Source organism: Carcharodon carcharias, chromosome 20, assembly GCF_017639515.1.
Source record: "Carcharodon carcharias isolate sCarCar2 chromosome 20, sCarCar2.pri, whole genome shotgun sequence".
Lineage (NCBI taxonomy): Eukaryota > Metazoa > Chordata > Chondrichthyes > Lamniformes > Lamnidae > Carcharodon > Carcharodon carcharias.
In genome coordinates, this window is record NC_054486.1 from 62640893 (window position 1) to 62662138 (window position 21246).

Consider the following 21246-nt stretch of genomic DNA (forward strand, 5'->3'; position numbering starts at 1 on the left):
TTCATATGCATATAATTGCGCATGTTTCAATTTCTGAACTCTTGCGGAAGAGAAAAAGACTCGACGGGGAATAAAATAAAATCTGAACGACGAAGCATTTTGTGAATATATAGAACTCATTTTATGATTTTGATTTTAACACTCTTTAATGCCAACCAAAAATCTCCATGAGTTCGAAAACAGAATTATTGGAAACTGAAACGTACAAAAAACTTCTAGAAATGCCAGAGGGTCAGTTAGCAACCAGAAAAGAAAGACCAATCGTTTTTCGACCACACTACACGGCTCTGTTTAGATATATAGCTACGCTGAGCATTTATCTTGATCAAAAGCATATGACAGGTTATCCCTTTATAATTTTTCAATCGTGATGCTGGGTTGCTGTAGGATTCATAAAAATATTAACGTTTCAAGTAATGTAATACTAAAACTAATAATACTAAAAATTTAGATTTACAGTACAAAAAAGACTTGCAATTTGTGTTTCATTATGCCTCTGGAACATGCTGCAGCACTTACCCACAATTTGAAAGACAGTCGTTAAGTTGGAAAATGACGATCGCCTTTGAGTGGTAACATTCTTACCTCTGCATCAGAACAATTCCAGAAACTTGAACATGTTATTTAGCTTGACAGTTCGGTGAAATACTAAAGAAGTGCAGCACTGTTGAAGGTGCCATCTTTCAATAAGATGTTAAACCAAAGAGCAGAGATGTGCCCGCCACAGTCTGGACAACATTTATCCCACTACTGACAGCACTAAGAGAAATTATCTAGACGTTCATCTCAGTGCTATTTGTGGGACTAGATAGGTTGTATGGGAAGGACTATTTCCTTTGAGGAATTAAGTGGTGAAGAGAAACTGTGACTGGTTGAGTTCAAGGCAATTTGCATCTTTAAGGGAAAATTGGATAAGTATATTTAAAGCAAAGGAAGATGGAGGGATTATGGGAATAGAATGAACAATGTTCTTAGTTTGGAATTGCTGTGACAGATCTGGCACAGACAAAGCAAATCAGTGTTCCCTATAATAGTTGACAATCTGTTCCATGGGTTCTCTGTTCATTGGGTAAAGAAGAAGTGCCTAACATTCAACCAAGTTCTGTAATGTTGTAAATAACCTGTAAGCATGACCCTGGTTCTCCCAAATCTATCCAGTTGAACTAATTGGTCAACCTAAAGACCATTCATTACGTTACAAACCTCGATCAAATTGCCATTGATTTTACACTTTTCCAAAGTATACAGATCCAGTTCATTGATCCTATCTGGGATACTGAGGTTTGACATACCTCTGTATGCCTTGAAATCTCGTTACACCTATTGTCAAGGATTCTGACTGTTTAGGACAAGACACAATTGAATGCAATCAGTGTAAATACACTGTGCTTCAGTTTGCCCCAAAATTTAAACATTCAGATATGTGTGTAGTGCAAGACACCATAGAAATCTCCATGTAGAATGGTGCTCTAAAGGTACAACCAGGATGAGTTATTTGACAAGACTAAGTGTGCAAGAAAAGTTGGGTTTGCAGTAAATACAATGATAATTGATAAGAAATATGTTTTTTCACAATTCAAAAGTGTCAAAATGCACAACTGATTCATGTATTTTTTTATTACGTTTCAGCAAAAGTTAAGTCTAATTTCAAAATTTGCACATAGGATGTGCAAGGTTACAAAGCATATTATTAATTTGACAGAAAAATGCATATTTTCAGATCTCTGCTTTACAGAATATAGTACAAGTTTAACGGCTTACGGTTAAATTACCCTAAAATATCCGTCAAAATTAAATACAAGTATCCAAGAAATTTACTGTGGGAAAAATGTCACATGGTAGTTTTCATTATTGATTTGTTATAAAATTCAGCACCATCTGGAGTTTGTGGTCTTTAAAAACCAACGTTTTGAACTCGGTGTTTATTTAATCTGTAATTTCATTGACTGCTCAGAAATGCGCAGTCGTTAAAATCTGAAATTTCATTTCTCACAGGTATGCTGACAAGATGGAAAGGTTAAAACATTTGAGGAATGAGAAGGAAAAGTATCAGCAACAGTAAGAATTGATGTTTTAGTTCTAACACTATTTTTGTTTGAATATGTGGCTGAAATTTAACTATTAATATTTAATTTGCTATCTTCAAAAGCAAATGAAATACATTTGGCATGGCATTAATACTTTTGGTGTGTTCATATATGGGAGTCATCAACCTTGACTCTGGACCCCATAAAGTCTCATGGCTTTTGGTCAAACATGGGCAAGGAAACCTGCTGATTACCATGTACCACCCTTTGCCCCTCAGCTGTTGATTCAGTACTCCTCCATGTTGAACACTATTTGGAGGAAGGACCGAGGTGGCAAGAGCGCAGAATGTACTCTGGGTGGGGAGCTTCAATGTTTATCACCAAAAATGGCTCAGTAGCACCAGTACAAACCAAGCTGGCCAAGTCCTAAAAGACATAGCTACCAGACTGGGTCTGTGGCAGATGGTGAGGAAATCAACAAGAAGAAAAAGCACATCTGACCTCATCCTCATGAAGCTACCTGCCGCAGATGCGTCTGTCCATGACAGTATCGGTAGGAGTGACCACCACACAGGCCTTGTGGAAACAAAGTCCCATCTTCACGTTGAGGATACCCTCAATCATCTGTGTGCTACCACCATGCTAAATGGGATAGATTTCAAACAGATCTAGCAATTGCTAGATCTAGCAATTCAAGACTGGACAACCGTGAGGCACTGTGGGCCATTAGCAGCTGCTGAATCGTTTTCAGCCATAATCTGTAACCTTGTGGTTTGGCTTATCCCCTACTACCATTATCATCAAGCCAAGGGATCAATCCTGGTTCAATGAAGGGTGCAGGAGGGAATGCCAGGAGCAGTACCAGGCATATCTAAAAATGAGGTGTCAACCTGATGAAGCTATAACAAAGGACTACTTGCATGCCAAGCATAAGCAGCAAGCGATAGACAGAGCTAAGAGATTCCACAACCAACAGATCAGATCTAAGCTCTGCAGTCCTGCCAAATCCAATCATGAATGATGGTGGATAATTAAACAACTCATTGGAGGAGGAGGCTCCACAAATTTCCCCATCTTCAATGATGGGGGAGCCAGCATATCAGTGCAAAAGATAAGACTGAAGCATTTGACAACAATCTTCTGCCAGAAGTGCCGAGTGGATGATCCATCTCTGCCTCCTCCGGGGGTCCTCAGCATCATAGATGCCAGTCTTCAGCCAATTCACTTCATGTGATATCAAGAAATGGCTGAAGGCGCTGGATACTGCAAAGGCTATAGGCCCTGACAACATTCTGGCAATAGTACTGAAGACTAATGATGTGTGATGGTATATTCTCCACTTGCCTGGATGAGTGCAGCTGCAACAGCACTCAAGAACCTTGACGCTATCCAGGGCAAAGCAACTCGCTTGATTGGCTCCCCCATCCACAAATATTCACTGCCTCTACCAGCAATGCACAGTGGCAGCAGTGTGTCCCATCTACAAGATGCGCTGCAGGAACTTGCCGAGGCTCCTTAGGCAGCACTTCCAAACCCATGACCATTGCCATCTAGAAGGACAAGGATAGCAGACACATGGAAAGGCTGCCACCTGCAAGCTTCCCTCCAAGCCACTCACCATCCTGACTTGGAAATACATCCCTGTTCCTTAACTGTTGCTGGGTCAAAATCCTGGAACTCTCAAACAGCACTTTGGTGTACCTACACCACATGGACTGCTGAAGTTCAAGAAGGCAGCTCACCACCACCTTCTCAATGGCAATTAGGGATGGGCAATAAATGCTGGCCTACCAGGCGACGCCCATATCCCATCAATGAATAAAGAAAAATATATGATCTGGCTTTCAATTTTGTTCATTTTATTTTGTAGAGTTATAAAAGCTATCGAAGGCAAGTGGAAAACTGATCAATTGGTGAGTTTCTGGTACTTAGTAACAATTGTGTAGTTTGATGTGTTTGTTATTCAGGCTGTTGAATGAAAGTTCAGATCTACCTTTATAATCAAAAGAATTTGGATGCTATTTTTCTTTTTATTACTTAGTCACGTTATAAAAGTTAAATTGTCTGTGGTGATTCCCCCATCCAGAGGTATTAAGAATGCCACTGAATGTTGGACATCATTGAGAATCCACCCCTGACCTTATGATAGAGGAAAGACCGTTCATGGTTGAACAGAGGACGCTACAGTAGTAACTTTGAGGGCCTGCTGATCAGCTCCCATCCCTGCCCCACTCCACAACCACCTTTAGAGCGCTTTCTTTGAACAATGGTTACAGATTGTACAGTTCCCCATTCAGCGGTAGTTTTTAGTAGTTTCAGTAGTGCCCTCGCCTGTTTCAAAATTCTGCAATTTCTATTTCCAGTTGCCACTCCTTCATATTCCCCTCCAAGTACTCTCACACTCAGCAGCTACCTTCCCCCCAAACTGTCACACCCACCACCATCAGTGCTCCTATATCCCAAAACCATCCTCTTACCAATGTTACACACATACTCTTCCCACTACTTTTAAACTCACAGCAGCATTTCCAGACTATTGAACTTCACTGTCATTCTTCCAAGATCCAAGGAATCCCTCTCAAAATACACCCACAAGCTTACATTTCTGAACCGCCACATTTAAACCATATTTTGAATCACACTGAATATGTTGAAATTGCAAATCCAGCAACATGAATTCTAAGTGATCCACCATTCATCTCAAGAGTGTAGAACAAGGGATATCAACCTACCTTTTTCTGTACTAGTAAAACAATGAATGTCCTGACTCACTGCTAGTAATATTATAAGAACGTTATGTCCAGCATGCACTTCTTATCATACTTAACACTTCAAAAGAACTTTAATGAGAACAAGGAAACTGTCCCAAAACACACTGTACTGAAGTTATAGTAAAACAGAAAATGCTGGAAACTCTCAGCAGATCAGACAGCATCTATGAAGGGAGGAATGTAAAGTTAATATTACCAGTCAATGACCTAGAATAGATTCAAACTCTTAATAAATCTGGTTTTAGTTTATAAACATTGAGTTTAATAAGAAAACACATTTATACAACAAAAAGCTGTCCTGTCAGTTTCAGGATATTCACAGTATCCACTACTAAAAGCTGTTAAACTTCCATGACATTCCAATGACATCAGTCTTTAAAGGAATGCAGCTGCCTGAGTTGTAACAGTATACCTTCTGACTTTACATGAGCTCCAGCATGAAACAATTGCTAATATATTTTAAAATTTGGGATGTATACTTCACACTTAGATGTAATGCATGCAAATTTCTGCATTACATGCTGGCCCAGATCTCCTGGTCAGCAGCAATGCTGGGTGCATTGCCACTACCTGCAAAGTGTTTTGCACCCACCTATATTGCATTTTTGCAGCTGGGACTTCCAATCCCAGCTCCAGTAGAAGTGGGATAGCACAGCCTTTCTGGGGCAAGATCGGCGAGCATAGTTGACGACGGTCAAAGAGAGGACACATTTCCTTTTTACAACAATAGCTGCTATATTCAGGTAGGTTTTTAAAGGTCTCAAGTCTTTAAATGTGTGAGTGGATGGGTGAGCTGAGTGGATACTCCAGTCAGGATGGAGGGAGAGAGAGATGGTGGGGGGGTGGTTGTGGTGCTCAGTACAGTTAGGCTGGCTAATTACTGAGTTACAAAAGAGATTAATCTGTGTAACATTTCCAGGGGAAGCATTCAGCTAAGTCCTGTGTATTTCACCCAGATTTCTGACCCTGAGCTCCAGATCAGATTTTCACATTGTGTCTGGGACAGCGCAAACCCGCCCATTGGAAGTTTAAACTTCGTGGGCAATTACAGCGCATGTGTGTACTCCAGGACTTAAAACAGACTTAAGTTCAGATTTCGCTACTCTGAATATTGGAAGATTCGGGCCATTTTTTTTAAAAAGGAAAGAAATCAATCATTTCTGATGTACATACAAACTTCCTCAGTAACAGAAAATACATTCTAATTCACTTCTGAAGCCAAAAAAAGCCTGTCAGAATTTGAACAATTGATTTCTGGATAGTTGAGCAGTCACAACTTATGTCTGATTTGATCTGTCACTTTTAAGTCCACAACTGTACTTTAGCAGCGGAATAATAAATTCTCTCTTTCAGAAATGGAAGATTATGTCATGCCAAATAAGGATTGAACAGCTGAAAGACGCAATTTGTTGTGGAAATGAGGAAGTACATAGAGGTATGGAAACTGAGTGAATTTTTTTTAAATTTGTGAATAAATTAATGTTTTATTGATCTCAAATCTAGTGTTGATTTTTTTCTATTTGCTGCTTCACTATGCACTTTTCTGACTGAAGCAGTGCCTCCACACCTGCTCGTAGACCGGTCAGTTACATCTATAATCAATTGCATACAGGTGCATGAAAGCAGCCAAGTTAATATGCTTCTAATTTACCCTACCTGCTGATACTCAGGATGTCTTTATATTAAAATGTGACCAGGTGCTTAGCATGGCATGGTGAGAAAATTCAGTGGGAAATTGCAAATGGACGTTTACTTCTTGCCTTTCTGCAGTACATTTTTGTTAAGACCACTTAAAAGGTGTTTCCTCAAAGTGGCCTGTGAGCTAAGAATTTGTATGTATGTATAGCCCCCTTTTAATTTGCAAGTGATTAAATTTAAAAATTTTAAACCAGAAAAGGTTAGTTTATTACAAAACAATACTGTTTGTTTCTTAAGTAGAAGTAGTAAAGTTACTAATGAAATACATACAAAGATTAAATGCAAATAAGGATAAAGGATACTTAGAAGGATGAAACTCAATTCAGTCCTTTAAAATATTGTTGCCGCCCTGTAGCTTGCAATTGAAGTGTTTGTTGTCTGGAGTGAAGTGTTATGTTCAGCAGCTATGATGGCTTCTGTAATCAAATAGTTGGAGGCTGCCTTTGTAGGTGGATTCAGCAGGTTTGGAGAGCAAGTGAAGGTCCCTTTTCTTGTTGTTGACATCTTTTGATGATCTGCTTCTATCACTGCTTGTTTGTCCCTACAACCACACCCCCACTCCACCTCTCTCTCTCTCTCTCTTTCTCTCCGCCCCCCCACACACACACCTTAAACCAGCTTATATTTCAACTCTTTCTTGGACTCGAACTCAAGTTCTGTCGAAGGGTCATGAGGACTCGAAACGTCAACTCTTTTCTTCCCTGCCGATGCTGCCAGACCTGCTGAGTTTTTCCAGGTAATTCTGTTTTTGTTTTGGATTTCCAGCATCCGCAGTTTTTTTGTTTTTGTCCCTTTTCTTTCCTGGTTCTGCCAGCACAGCACTTAAAGACTTCCTGGATTCCTTTTTCAGCAGAAAAATAATGATTTCTGGCCAACTTCCTCAATGATTCCTGGTGACAGAGGGAAATCTAGCTCTAACACGCAGTTTACAGATAGCTTAGCTGATAACTGTGGGCTGGAACTGTCTTCTGGACGTCTCCTGGGTTCTCAGCCAGACTTCATACAGTTCAAAAGTCAAAATGGCTGCTATCCCAACCTGTTGAATCATGCCTCCATGTTAGGTATTGGATTAGCCCAGGTCTAGGAGCAGGTTCCATCCATTGCCTTTTGGCCAAGATAATTAACCTTTTTAAATGTCTCAGCCATTAACTTGAATGGTTCCCATTCTTCCAGGCTTGGTGAGATAAGGAAAGGGCTATTCACACCTCCAGAGAAGCGATTGTCAATGTGTTTCTGTTTACCCTTGTGGAAATGTGCATTGAATTTCTTCACACATGTCTGGAGGTGTCAACTTGCAATCCACTTGCAGCCTTCTAGTAGCTTGACAAACTTTGCAGTTGTAAAAGGTCAGGTGACTTTTGGTAGCCATTTTTAAGGCTCCTCGTGTCCATTTAAAAGAAAGATTAGCTTTTTTTTACAAAATCTGAAATATCATTTCTACATGTTTGACACTGCCAATGTGCTATCTTGACCCAAAATCACTAATATTTTTATTGATAAAATCACATTGAAGTGGGCTGCTGTTCTTATTGTAATGTAACTTACATTAGATCCCTGTGTATGTTTCTTACTCTTATAGTTTTATGTTTAGGTTCACTTACTTGGGCTAACAGTATTTTGCCTCTGAAAAATTGAGTCAATTATTTACTTATTCATGGTTTGTACAAACTCCAGCCCCAATGAAATCATTCTTGAAAAATAAGGCTGATATCATTGGGAAAGTCAGTGGAATTCTCAACAATTTTTGATTGTCAAATTTTTGTTGCATAGATGTTTATTCTTCATACAATTCGTATAGTTATCTTTTTAATAACCATACATGAAATAATTTGAAATGAATCTTAGAGTTATTTATTAATTGGGAAATAGCTTTATGATTTGCCACATTTAGACAAATCATTCAAAGTCCAGCAAATAGAATCTTGAAAATAGGCTTGCTATTCATGTTATCCTGTATTCTGCTTTGTTCCTGGTTTGTGGTCCAATTCATGGCTTGAAGCTATTTACTTTTGCTGAATGTGCCAATTGTATGTGCAGGTATGGTTGGAAAATAAAGTACAAATAGTGCTTTAAAAAAAAAAATTCTCACTCACGCACACAACCTCCAGCTCTATCTCTCTTTGAGTTTGACTTAATCTTTTCATTGAGGGAAGAAAGTATAACCATTGATTAAAAATAGGTGGCCATTTGGCCTTCCTTTCTATGCTGTCCCTATCATGAAGCTATCAATTAATCCCACTCCCCTGCCCTTTCCCTTTAATCCTGTTATTTCAGCCCCGCTCCCCTTTCAGTATTTATCCAATTCTGTTTTGAACCTGTTTCAACCACCCTTTCAGTCAGTGGATTCCAGTTCATCTCTGGTAATTCCTTGTTTTCCTCTCCACCCGCATCTTACTTTCCATTCCCAACCCTACTTTCTTTTGTGTCTGCAGCAGGGAAAAGCACTCTTGGAATTTGCTTAGTCTTGTGCTTTCAAATTCACGGTTGTCCGGCCTTTGGCCCTCCATTCACCACAACATTTCTGCAGCTGCTGATATACACAGCCACCTTTGATGCCCAAGTCCTCATTAACACCTTTACACTCATCACGGCTATTCCCCCTGATACGACCCTCATCTCTGTTCCCTTAAGTTCAAGGGATGCAGACTTGAAAATATGTGGTGGGCAACTATTTTACCATGTTATAGTAGCATAGTGGTTATGTTACTGAACTAGTAATCCAGTTCTGAAGAAGAGCTGTATGGACACGAAACGTTAACTCTTGTTTATCTCTCCACAGATGCTGCCAGACCTGCTGAGTTTTTCCATCATTTTCTGTTTTTATTTTATATTAGTAACCCAGAACCTGGACTAATGATAGTGAGATTAGTCCCACCATGGAAGCTGAGGAATTTAAGTTCAGTTAATTAAATAATAGTATCAGTAATGGTGACCATGAAACTACCAGATTGTCATAAAAACCCACCTAGTTCACTGATGTCTTTAGGGAAAGAAACCTTCCACCCTCACTCTCTATGTGACTCCACAGCAATGTGGCGGATTGTGAACTGCTATTTAGAATGGCCTAGAAAGTCTCACAGTTGTACCAAAATGCTATGATAAAGAAGAATAAACCCAGATGGACCACCCAGTCAATCTTGCAAAGCTGTCCTTACTAACATCTGGAGATGTACCAAAATTGGAAGAGCTGGTCTGCAGCTTAATCAAGCAACAGTCTGACAATCATACTGTCAGAACAGTACCTTTCAGCTAATGTTGCATCACCATCCCTGGGCATGTCCTGTCCCACAGGCAGGACTGACCCACCAGAGATGGCAGCACACTGGTATACAGGCAGGAGGGAGTGTCTGTGGGTGTCCTCAAAATTGACTGAATCCCATGGAATCTCATGGTATAAGGCAAACATGGGCAAATAAATGTCCTGCTGGTTACTCCCTACCATCCTCCCTCAACTGATGAATCAGTACTCCACTTGTTGAAGCCACTTGAAAGAAACACTAAGGGTGGCAAGGCACAGAAAATGTACACTCGGTGGGGACTTCAAAGCTCATTAAGAGTGGCTCGGTAGCACTACTGTTGAGCAAGCTGGCTGCATCCTAAAGGATATAGCTGCCGGAGTGCTCCTGCCTGAGGGAAAAACCTACTTGACTTCATCCTCACCGACAGTGACAAGGAGACTGAATGATGGTAGATATTTCCCTTTGTTGTACACGGAATAATGGAGCAGTTCTGTGAAATATACCCTTCAAGTTTGGAAAAAGTTCCTGAAAAATCTGTACATGTTTTTGCCATGCACATGTTAGAGTTTTCATTGTTCTGATCTCAAGTTTAAAGAGTAACATGTCATAGATGAGCTCTAAGCAGAGGTAAGAAATATATCCATCTGTAGAGGGAAGGAAAATTGGAAGTGTAAGATCTGGGGTTTGCTTTAATTGTAGGTCTGAAGTCAATTACAATTACAGGCTTAAATTGCGAGAGCTGATCTAAAAGTGACTTCCAGTTCAGATTAGCTACAGACCACAGGTTTCATGGAATTTATTAAGTTTATCACAATAAGTACAAAAATATAATACTTAACAATAAGCAGTGGTAAGTAGTTACATTCGCTGTGGAACACTGGTCCTCGACCTCAAGTTGACTACGGCGCACATCTCGTAATTGAAGTCTGTCTTCTCCTCTTCTCGATCTGCAGTAGTCTTACAATTCCTTACTTTATACACTTCCCCAGCTTGGCTTTGTGACATATTAGGTAAAATTCCTTTTCTGACCATCTGATTGGTCAGTAATTACCACATTGTTCTGCCAAGGTTATACCTTGAGCTGGCATGAATTTCAAGACCCTCGTGACCATATGATTTGTCCCTTATGTTGTTTGCAGGGTTTCAGTCTCACTTTCTTTGGATGGCTAATTCTATGTAACTCACTCCTTTTGTTGTTCACAGCTCTTAGTCCAAAAGGTCACATCTCTTGCTGCTGTGGCTCACTGGTCGCTTACCTAAAAATGACAGCTAAAAAGGGCCAATATGTGCAGACTCTGTTTCTACAGCTCTTAACTGGATATGGGTATATTTACAGTCTTTTATTAGACAAAGGGTTGGAAGTTTCCCTGAGGCTGTCCACAGTTTAAAGCATTTCCAGTAAAGTTTTACATTAATCGAATTAACCATTTTACATTGTTTCTCAGCATTTCATATCATTTATACAAACTTTAGCTAGCGTTCAATTGAGCTTATCCATCATGCTTTGTGATTATCTTACATGCAGAATACAATTTTAACAGATATATTTAAAGATATGACAACTAAGTTCTAACAGAACTATAAATACCAAAAAACCTAATCCTACAGAAGAAAAATAATCTGGGTTGCTTTTGCACGTCTGATTTAAAATGACATTGGCCATGGTCAGGAAACATGGTTGAAACATTGCGAAGCAAAATATTAAAAATATACTTTATATTTAATAGATGTTTAGTAAAATTGGAAGAAGGAGGAAGTAGCGCTATTTATTTTTAACTTTCTTGCTAAATTCAGAGAAAGAATTGGTATTTAAAAATCAGGAAGACAACCAAAAGTTGCAGCGCCGGGCCCAAAGACATCAAGAAAAAAAGGACAAAATTCAGAGACTCATCCGTAAACTTAATGATTTGGTTGAGAGGAAAAATATTGAGTTCTGGAATCGACAAGAACACCTAGCCCGCAACCGTTGGACACACATCCTGGAACTAACACATGTGATTTTCCCTCTACAAGAGGTGAAAATAGGAATGAGGTAGGGAGCATTAAAACAAAAATTGGAAATGCTTTCATATTTCTTTATCTTCAAGAGTACTGTAGGCCCTTTGCAAGTTTTGAGGTTACTTATACTTTTTGATAACTAATACCTACGTATATAAACTTGTACCATTATAAATTATTTGGTAAAAATGCTGCAGCAGCCTTCTCCAACTTCAAAAAGGTAGAGTATAAAACTGATTGAATGACTGGGTAGAGACTATTTTGCATCCTAAAGGAGAATATAGTATTCTTTTGTGAATGTAAAAAGCTCTTAAATGGTAAATGCTACAGGTCTAAATTGTGACAGAATCTGAACAGTGTGTAAAGAGAAAATATTTTTCTCCTCTTTTGTTTTGACTCCATTAGTGGTTAGCTGTTTTCCCAGTATCTTTTTAATTGTCACACTCTAATTGTTCACTAGGATATGCATGAATCTGGTTTTGGATAACTATGCAATTTTTATCCTTACATGTGAAGAAGTACCAGGACATTTTTTTCTCTGCACAGTTAACAATTGATAACTCAATAGAGCTAATTATACAGTAAATGTTTTATTAATTAAACACAGTGCATGACTTTTTGGAAATATGTTTGTTAAAGCTAATTCATTAAGTGGTCATAATTTAATATTAAATTTAAATAACAACCTTCCTTGCAATTGAAAGATTATCATGAGCAACTAAATAGATTGACTAAAGGTGATATTGATTTAGTACAAATTCTCACTTTCTATTATCACAGATTTTGTTTTGAATGCATATATATCCTGCTTAAGTATGATTTTTCATTTTAAGTTTTGCCTTTTCTGATACACCACAGTGATCCATATTAATTAATTCGGGATTATAATGTATTCCATTCACTATAACATGTACTAATCATTAAGCTTTTTTTTTTGCTGATTCTGCTAGGGATCCAGCAGATGCAACGTTTGAATCTGACAGTGGCATGACCTCCAGTACTGTGAGTGAGCTGGCAGAGGCAAGGAGAACTACTTATCTCTCTGGAAGATGGATCTGTGACGACAACAATGGAGAAACCAACATAGGGATTGTAGGACGCTGGATATATCTGCCGAGCAATGGGGATTATTCGGCTTACTATAACTGGGTGGAAGAGAAGAAAACTGCACAAGGGCCAGGTATGGTTTGAAAGTGTGTCTGTGTGTATTTAATGCTGTATATTACACTAAAATCGCTAATTTCAAGCTTGTTTAGTAACTTCTGTATGTCACTAACATTTTTGCCTTCACAATGAACTTCAGGATAGTAAATTGTTGTGTTGATTCTATATGTTCAATGTAATGCCTTAGGAATTCAGATAATGATGCACTAAAAAGGCTATGTATCCAACCAAGACAGATTCAGTAATAATCTATCATTTCTTTTTTCTGTAAGAACCATTAGAGAAGTACATATGGCCAATTTAAACTAATTGGATGTAAGGACAAGACTGTCCATGATTTAGATTGTCTTACTTGGAGGCCATCGCTAGTGTGCAAAATTGAAATATCACAGAACAGTAGTGCAACTCTTCGAGGCCACATTGTTTTGGCAGAGAGTAACCTCCACCAAACTAGGAATGGCTGAAACAGGTTGCGAAAAGTCTCAAAGCTTTCTATTGCTCTGATTTTTCATCAGAAAATCCATTCTTCCTCAAAGTAAATGAGTCTTTGGTGGCACCCAGCTGGAAAGTTATTATCTCCCTGTCCGACTGCATTTATTTATTTCTAGTTCAATTATGTATGCATAAATTGTGTATGCTTATGGTACTTATGGCTGCCTCATGGTGCTACTCATGGATGGAATAAAGGTACATGTGTAAATCCATGTGAATCACCTGCCTCAGTTATGTAAAGAAAGAAACCTATGCCCTTGTGCACCCGAACTCAAAGCCGAATATTGTCTTGGTTACAAACTTGCATGATAAATCAAATCTTGGTTTGTTACAGTCTATAAAGGATAGATATACAGAAGTGATTCTTCAAACCTTTGTAACAACTTTTTTTTGAAACTTTAATTTTGAACGCAAGATTCTAGAACAAAAATTATTGCTGCTTTATACCTTTGAAATTGAATGTTATATTGATGTTTTACTTCATTTTTATCTAGACAAATGGGACCTGTATAAATTTATTGAAAGGGTTCTTTCTCTGTATGCTCCTCCAGCTCTACAACCTTCTGATATTTCTGTGCTCCTCCAATCCTGGCCTCTAGCACATTGCTGATTTTATTTGTTCCACAGTTGCAGCAATCCTTCAGCTGCATTGCCCTTAGGCTCTGGAATTCCTTCCCTAAATCTCTCTGTCTTGCTATCTCTCTCTCTCTTCCTTTAAGATGTTCCCTACGTGGATGAGAAATTTCTGCCGTTTGGCACAATTCTGACATTTGGATCTTGGAATTCTGCCCTTCTAATTTGTTTCTGATCTCCCCGGCTGCCACCACCTCCTCCAAAGTGGTCAAAGCTGGGAGGAGAGAGCCTCAAAGTCCAGAAAATCTCCACCAGTAACAGGGCTGGGAGCAGGCTATGGGAGCCGCCACTCAGATCAGGCTGCATCCACAGCTCAAGCCACTCCCAGGGAATTTGAGGGCAATAATTTGGACTCCTTCACATCTAGTGATACTGTGTTAAGCCAGTGAGTTATCTGTTCATCGGGTGTGGAAATATTGAGCGGGGTGAGTGCTGTGTCAGTGTGTGGAACTTTCTCTGCTTAAGTACAGGGTCAGCCTTGCAGACTCTTGGTGGGATTGGACTGGATTAGTGAAGGAGGGAAGAAGGAAGGTGTTTGTTTCTAACTCCCTTATTCCCAAAATCCCAAACCTGCCTGTCCTCCCACACAGGACTGGACACAGCGTTCACCTTGGAGACATGCCAATGTGCAGCGACAGCAGGGGACTCTGTCCCACCTCCCCTTCTCTCCCCCCTCCCCCACTTCCTCTAACTCCCCTTTCAGGTATCACTGATACTTTGGTAAGGTATGTATTCTGTTCCTTTATAACGAGGTAACTGGAAAGTCAGCATCCCAGCCAGAAATAAAATGAGCGCAACTGCATTCACTTCACGGTACTTTTACAATTCCTCATGCGTCAGATGTTACTTTCAGTAATGTTCCAAGGTTTGTCAGTCAAAAGAAATCAGTTTACAGTAGTTAAATCACTAGCAACTGCAGTGGTCATTAAATGGTTGCTACCAGTACTTGGAGCAGACCACCCAGGTAGCCATTTGTGAATTGTGGTCAGATACAAATATTTTCCATAATTTTGATGATTTCTCTTTTGACCTTAAGTTGTTCGCAAAATATCTTGTCCTCATGAGCAGCTAAATGTAGAGAAAACATTTTTGAACAATTTGACTAGAAATCGTCTTTAACCACCAGCAAATACACAGATGAAAATGCTCTTTTATAATAAAATTAGCTTTACACTCAGTGCAGATAATATGTACTCTCAAATAATTTGTTGGAGGCTGTGATTTTTCCTTTTGTCCTTTCAGTTGTTCACGTGCAAGTTAATATTTACGATTTGCAGTATACACGTTGTAATATTTACATTGTCAAGATATCTCTGGCTTAGGACTTAAACATGCACAATTATCTTGTACCTGAACAAGGAATCTCCCTTAAGGATGTGATGACTAATTGTTTACCCCACCAGTAGAAACTGAGCTTGATGAAGCCTGTAGAAGCATTTGTGTTTCACTACAGATCATAAAAATTGCTATCATTTTTGGACCCCTCACGCAGTGACTTTGTTGCTTTGTGTTATAACCTGTACGTGATTGGTTGTCACCAAAATATTTCAGATCTTTTTGTCTTTGACCACTAATTTTCAGACCTTTTGGCCTTCAGCTATTAAATCTGTTCCTAAAAAAATCTTATTTGACCAAGCTTTTGGTCAGACTGATATATTGTTTGAGAACACTCCTTTGTTGAACTCCCTTGGGACATTTTACTATGTTAAAAGCATTATATAAATGCTAAGATAAAAGCAAAATACTGTGGATGCTGGAAATCTGAAACAAAAACAAAAATTGCTGAAAAAACTCAGCAGGTCTGACAGCATCTGTGGAGAGGAAGACAGAACCAACATTGAGTCCGTATGACTCATCAGAACTAAAGAAAAATAGAAATGAGGTGAAATATAAGCTGTTAGAGGGGGCTGAGATAGGTGGAGCTGGATAGAGGGCTAGTGATAGGTGGAGGCAAAGAAGAGATTGCCAAAGATGTCATAAACAAAAGGACAAAGGGGTGTTGACAGTGGTGATATTAGCTAAAGGATGTGCTAATGGTGACATTAAGGGTGGAAAGCAGGATGAGCAAGTGTCAGATGGCCCTGTGGGGTGGGGTGGGGGAAGGGATCAAAATAGGTTAAAAGGTGGAGATAAAGCATTGGATGGAAATAAATTTTGAAATAATAGAAATGGGTAGGAAAAGAAAATAATATTGAAATTTTTAAAAAATTATTAGAAAAAAGGGGGATCGGAAAGGGGGTGGGGATGGAGGAGAGAGCTCATGATCTGAAGTTATTGAACTCAATGTTAAATCCGGAAGGCTGTAAAGTGGCTAATCGGAAGATGAGGTGCTATTCCTGCGTTGAGCTTCACTGGAACATTGCAGCAAGCCAAGGACGGGCATGTGGGCATGAGAGCAGGGTGGTGTGCTGAAATGGCAAGCGACCGGGAGTGGGGCTTGGGTTATGCTTGCAGACAGACCGAAGGTGTTCCACAAAGCGGTCTCCCAGTCTGCGTTTGGTCTCTCCAATGTAGAGGAGACCGCATTGGGAGCAGCGAATGCAGTAGACTAAATTGAGGGAAGTGCAAGCGCTGTTTGGTTATGCTGCTATTAAAATGCTTGGGTGTTTTATAATGTTAAAGACACTATGTAAGTGCAACTTGTTGCTCTCAAAGTATTCTTCTCATATTAAAGATTATTAAATGCATGTTTGCAGATTTTTTTTCAATCTATATCTTGCCCTGTATTGTTTATATACAGATATGGAGCAAAGTAATCCAGCCTATACCATCAGTGCAGCATTGTGCTACGCCACACAACAGGCAAATATACTTTCTCACATTCTTGATGTAAATCTCCCCAAAAGACTTTGCAACAGGCAAGTATTCTACAATTAAATAATAACAATAACAATCTTCAGAAGCATGCATATTAAACTCTCCACTGGATTAAGAAGTACTTTGTTTTACTATTTTAAGACTAATCTAGTGGCAGTTGGATTACTAGAAATGCCTTGGCTCTGACTTTCAAAGTCAAGAATTAATATATGTTGAAGGGTGACTAAGAAGAAACACCACAAGAGAAAAAAGAAAAGGCATTCTGAGAGATATGCAGCCTTTCCTGTTTAATGACTTACTGAGATTGGCCATGGATTGTGATAGAAGTGCTAAATTAAATGTACCAGAAGTGGAATTCTCTAATATATCCTCCTTTACACTTCCTCTCTTGTAGGTGATCACTTATGGTTGGGGTCTGGTTCAACGAGCATTGGCACCCACCACACCGTAACTGACCATTTTTGATAGAGATTGGACAGTGAACACCACTAGACTAACTGGCTATGGGGAACATTACAGCCAACTGAGTCCTGCTCTCAAAATAAATGCAGAAAATGCTGGTAATACTCAGCAGGTCAGGCAGCATCTGTGGAGTGAAAGAGTTAAATGAAACGTTTAACTCTGTTTCGTTCTACAGTTGCTGCCTGACCTGCTGAGTGTTACCAGTGTTTTCTGTTATTTCAAATTTCCAGCAGCTGCAGTATTTTTATTTTGTATCAGCCCTGTTATTACCTAATATTTCAACAGAAGCTGGCCCAAGCTTTTTCCCTTTTCCCGGCTGGGGAGACCAAGGTGTATTTGATCTCAAACCTATCAACCCCTGTTATCTTTATATGCATGGGTTAATTCAGTATTTACTGGGAATCAAACCATAGGACCTTCTGGTATATACAGCTACATTCCACGTTATCTACCCTTACTCATTGAACCCTCTGGAAAAGAATTCAGATTTTGACATGTCAAGATTAACACAGACCTGTGAGCAGGTTTTCTGTCTGCCATCTGGTGTAATCTTGACTTCTATATCTTGAGCTTAAAAAACAATAGTTTTTAATTTCTACACTGCAGACTGACACTAGTCTAAATGAAAGCAAAATTTACAGGTGGTTGGACCCGGACCAAATCCCAAAGATGTGCAGAGATAGCTTGAAAATACTTAGGAATTGGCTTATTCTTTTAAAAGTCAATATCTTATACCTATGAAAAATAACAATCATCATAGTTAAGATGAATAAAATATAAAGCGCTTGTAATGGTTCTTCCCAGTTTTTTTCCAACCCAACTCAGTGCAAAACATCAACATGTTTGCTCCATTAAGCATATAGGATCTAATTAATTTAACTGCAAAAAGGCAGTGCCTGGTTGATGACCTGTTACTTATAATTGCTGAGTTGAAATAGCTTTGCCAAGATGGAGTTGTTTACTCCGTTTTTAACATTCATTCTAAATGTTCCCCAAGCTTTTATTCAATTGTGCCAATATATTTTGTTCCAAAGATGTTGCTAATATTTTGAACTAATTTTCCTATGTTGAGCACATTTTTTTTAAAAAAAACTTAGTTTATCATAGCTCACCAAAAATGGAATTATGAAGTTTTGTATTACTAAGATGATTTCTCTTTTGCAGTGAGTTTTGTGAAGAGAACATGAACAGAAAGAAGTTCATTCGAGCAGTGAATAAGCTAAACACAAACATCCTACATCTCTGCTTTTCCCAGGTACCATGGTTAGATGCCAAATAGACTTAATTTTTGAGTTGTAATTTTATTACTCTTAAGTACCTCAGTGAGGTAGTTCAGTTATTTTTTTAAGTCATGTTCACAACATATCGTAACAAAGTCTACAGAAAATTCTTAGTTCACATGAACCTAATTTTTGTAATGCTAATCTTTTGCAACATTTTCTTATCACACAGCATGTTAACCCAGAACTGTTGCATCCCTTGCATACACTCCGAAATATTATGCACCTGGTCAGTCCTGAAAATAAAAATCTGGGCAGGTAAGTTGGATCTTTAATAGACTTGAGAACAGAGTAAGTCTTTGAAGATTCATTTACTTGAAGGCTCAAAGTTTAATTCTAATGAATTTGTTTCTACTCCAAGTTTAATTCTAATGAATTTGTTTCTACTCCAAGTTAAATTCTTATTTAAATTATGCATATATTGACTCTATTTCAAATAAATATAGGCGCTTAATTAATGGCATTAAATGCTTTTGATGTAAAGAGCGAAGATAAAGCAGCATACTTTGGGGTGGGGTGGATAAAACTTTACTGCAAGACTTATTGAGGCTTTATAAATAATGATCAGCAATAGGAAAAGTGTATTTTATTTTTCAATGAAATGCATTTTGGTTGAACATTTTGAATTGTTTCTTTAAATGTCTCCCACTGTTCATTTACCGCCATACTTTTAGTCTACTTACCAAATTAACCTTAGTTCTCTCCTCATACCTGTGTAATTGGCTTTGTTTAAATTTAAGATTCCTGCTTGTGATTGGAGTATGTTGCTTTCAAATTTAACATGTAATTCAATGGTATTATGATCACTATTTTCCAGTGGATCTTTTACTACAACATTACTAATTAACCCTGCTTCATTGTACAATACTAGCTCTAAGATAATGTTATCCCGAGTCAGTTCCACAATGTGTTGTCCTAATAAACTGTTACAAAACATTCTAAATGAAGATTGAATTGCCCCACAACTATCACATTGTCTTTGTTACAAGCTCAAATAATTTCTTGTTTAATGCTCTTAAAAGTTTAATCCTTACAAGAGCTTGGTGTTTGTTGGAATTCATGCTAATGCTGTCTATATTTTTGAACACGAAGTCCTCATGATTTGCTTGGAATGCAATATCAGGACATCTTTGAGTATCAGCAACAGGGCATTATAGCACTGTTAGAAAATTTAGGCTAGAGCAGACGCACACCAAACAAAGAAACTCAGAGGATGAGGGACTTCTAGATTGAGCTTTTCAGAATGTCATCATCCCAAGAGACAATTCTGGACATTTCAGTGTATCTCACTGGAGAGAATGTAGGGAGTAATGCAGAAAACAGGAAACTATAAGCCAGTTAGCTTGACGTCGGTTGTGGGGAAGTTATTAGAATCAATCATTAAGGAGGTTATAGCTGGGCACTTAGAAGAGCACAAAGCAATAGGGAAGAATCAGTATGGTTTTGTGAAAAGAAAATCATGTTTAATCAATTTATTGGAGTTTTTGAAGGAGTAAGATGTGCATTGGATAAAGGGGAGCCTATTAGACATACTGTACTTAGATTTCCAAAAGGCATTTGATAAGGTGCCACATCAAAGATTATTGCAGAAAATAAAGGCACATGGTGTAGTGGGTAACATATTAGCATGGATAGAAGATTGGCTGGCTGACAGAAAGCAGAGAGTATGCATAAATGAGTCTTTTTCTGATTGGCACCCCACAGGAGTCTGTACTGGGGCCTCAACGTTTTACGATTTACATCAATTACTTAGATGAGAGGAGTGAAGACATAGTAGCTAGATTTGCAGATGACAAAGATACGTAGGAAAGTATGTTGTGAAGAGGACATGAGGAGGTTGCAGATGGATATAAATAGGTTGAGTGAGTGGGCAAAGATCTGGTAAATGGGAGTTTAATGTGGGAAAATGTGAAGTTGATCACTTTGGCAGGAAGAACAAAAAAATCAGAGTATTACTCAAATGGAGAATGACTGCAAAAACAAAACTTGCTGGAAAAACTCAGCAGGTCTGACAGTATCTGTGGAGAGGAAGACAGTTTACATTTAGAGTCCGTATGACTCTTCATCAAAACTAAGAAATAGAAATGTGGTGAAATATAAGCTATTTAAGGGCGGGTGGGACAGGTGGAGCTGGATAGAGGAGAGGGCCAATGATAGGTGGTAGACAGATTCTTGTTAGGCAAGGGAATCAACAGTTATCGGGGTTAGATGGGAATGTGGAAATCGAAACACAAGAAAGATCAGCTGTAATCTTATTGAATGGCGGAGCAAGCTCGAGGGGCCGAATGGCCTACTCTTCCTATTTCTTATGTTCTAAGTGGATGACTATCCTCAGCTGCAGCAGCTGAAGACTGGATTCAGAGGTGCAGGCATCTCGTTGCTGGAACTGGACAAATACACGGTGGATATTAATTGAAGTGGTTCTCAGCTGTGTTGTGGGCAGCATGGAGTAAGGTTCTATCTGGGATTTAAGAAGCAGATAGGCAACCAAAATTGTAATGGGAGAGTTTACAGTTGGGAACAGTCAGTCTTTTTGCACTTCTGATTGCAGACTAAAATAGTTGCCTCCTTGGTTCCAATATGAAGGTCATCGCAGTGTAGAAAGGCAGATTGAACAGTCCAAGCCATGGACTGTGTTGGAACTAATGAGCTAGATTGAAGTGCA

At 38.8% G+C, this 21246-nt stretch overlaps 1 protein-coding gene across 1 annotated transcript in view; it reads left to right on the plus strand.

Moving 5' to 3' along the window:
• Positions 1-21246, plus strand: part of atg14 (autophagy related 14) — a 28033-nt gene that overhangs the window by 663 nt on the left and 6124 nt on the right. The window contains exons 2-9 of the mRNA XM_041214632.1: positions 1996-2058; positions 3898-3940; positions 6152-6233; positions 11530-11767; positions 12684-12913; positions 16763-16880; positions 18466-18556; positions 18754-18839. Coding sequence (XP_041070566.1) covers positions 1996-2058; positions 3898-3940; positions 6152-6233; positions 11530-11767; positions 12684-12913; positions 16763-16880; positions 18466-18556; positions 18754-18839 — 951 coding nt within the window. The remainder of the gene's footprint in view (positions 1-1995; positions 2059-3897; positions 3941-6151; positions 6234-11529; positions 11768-12683; positions 12914-16762; positions 16881-18465; positions 18557-18753; positions 18840-21246) is intronic.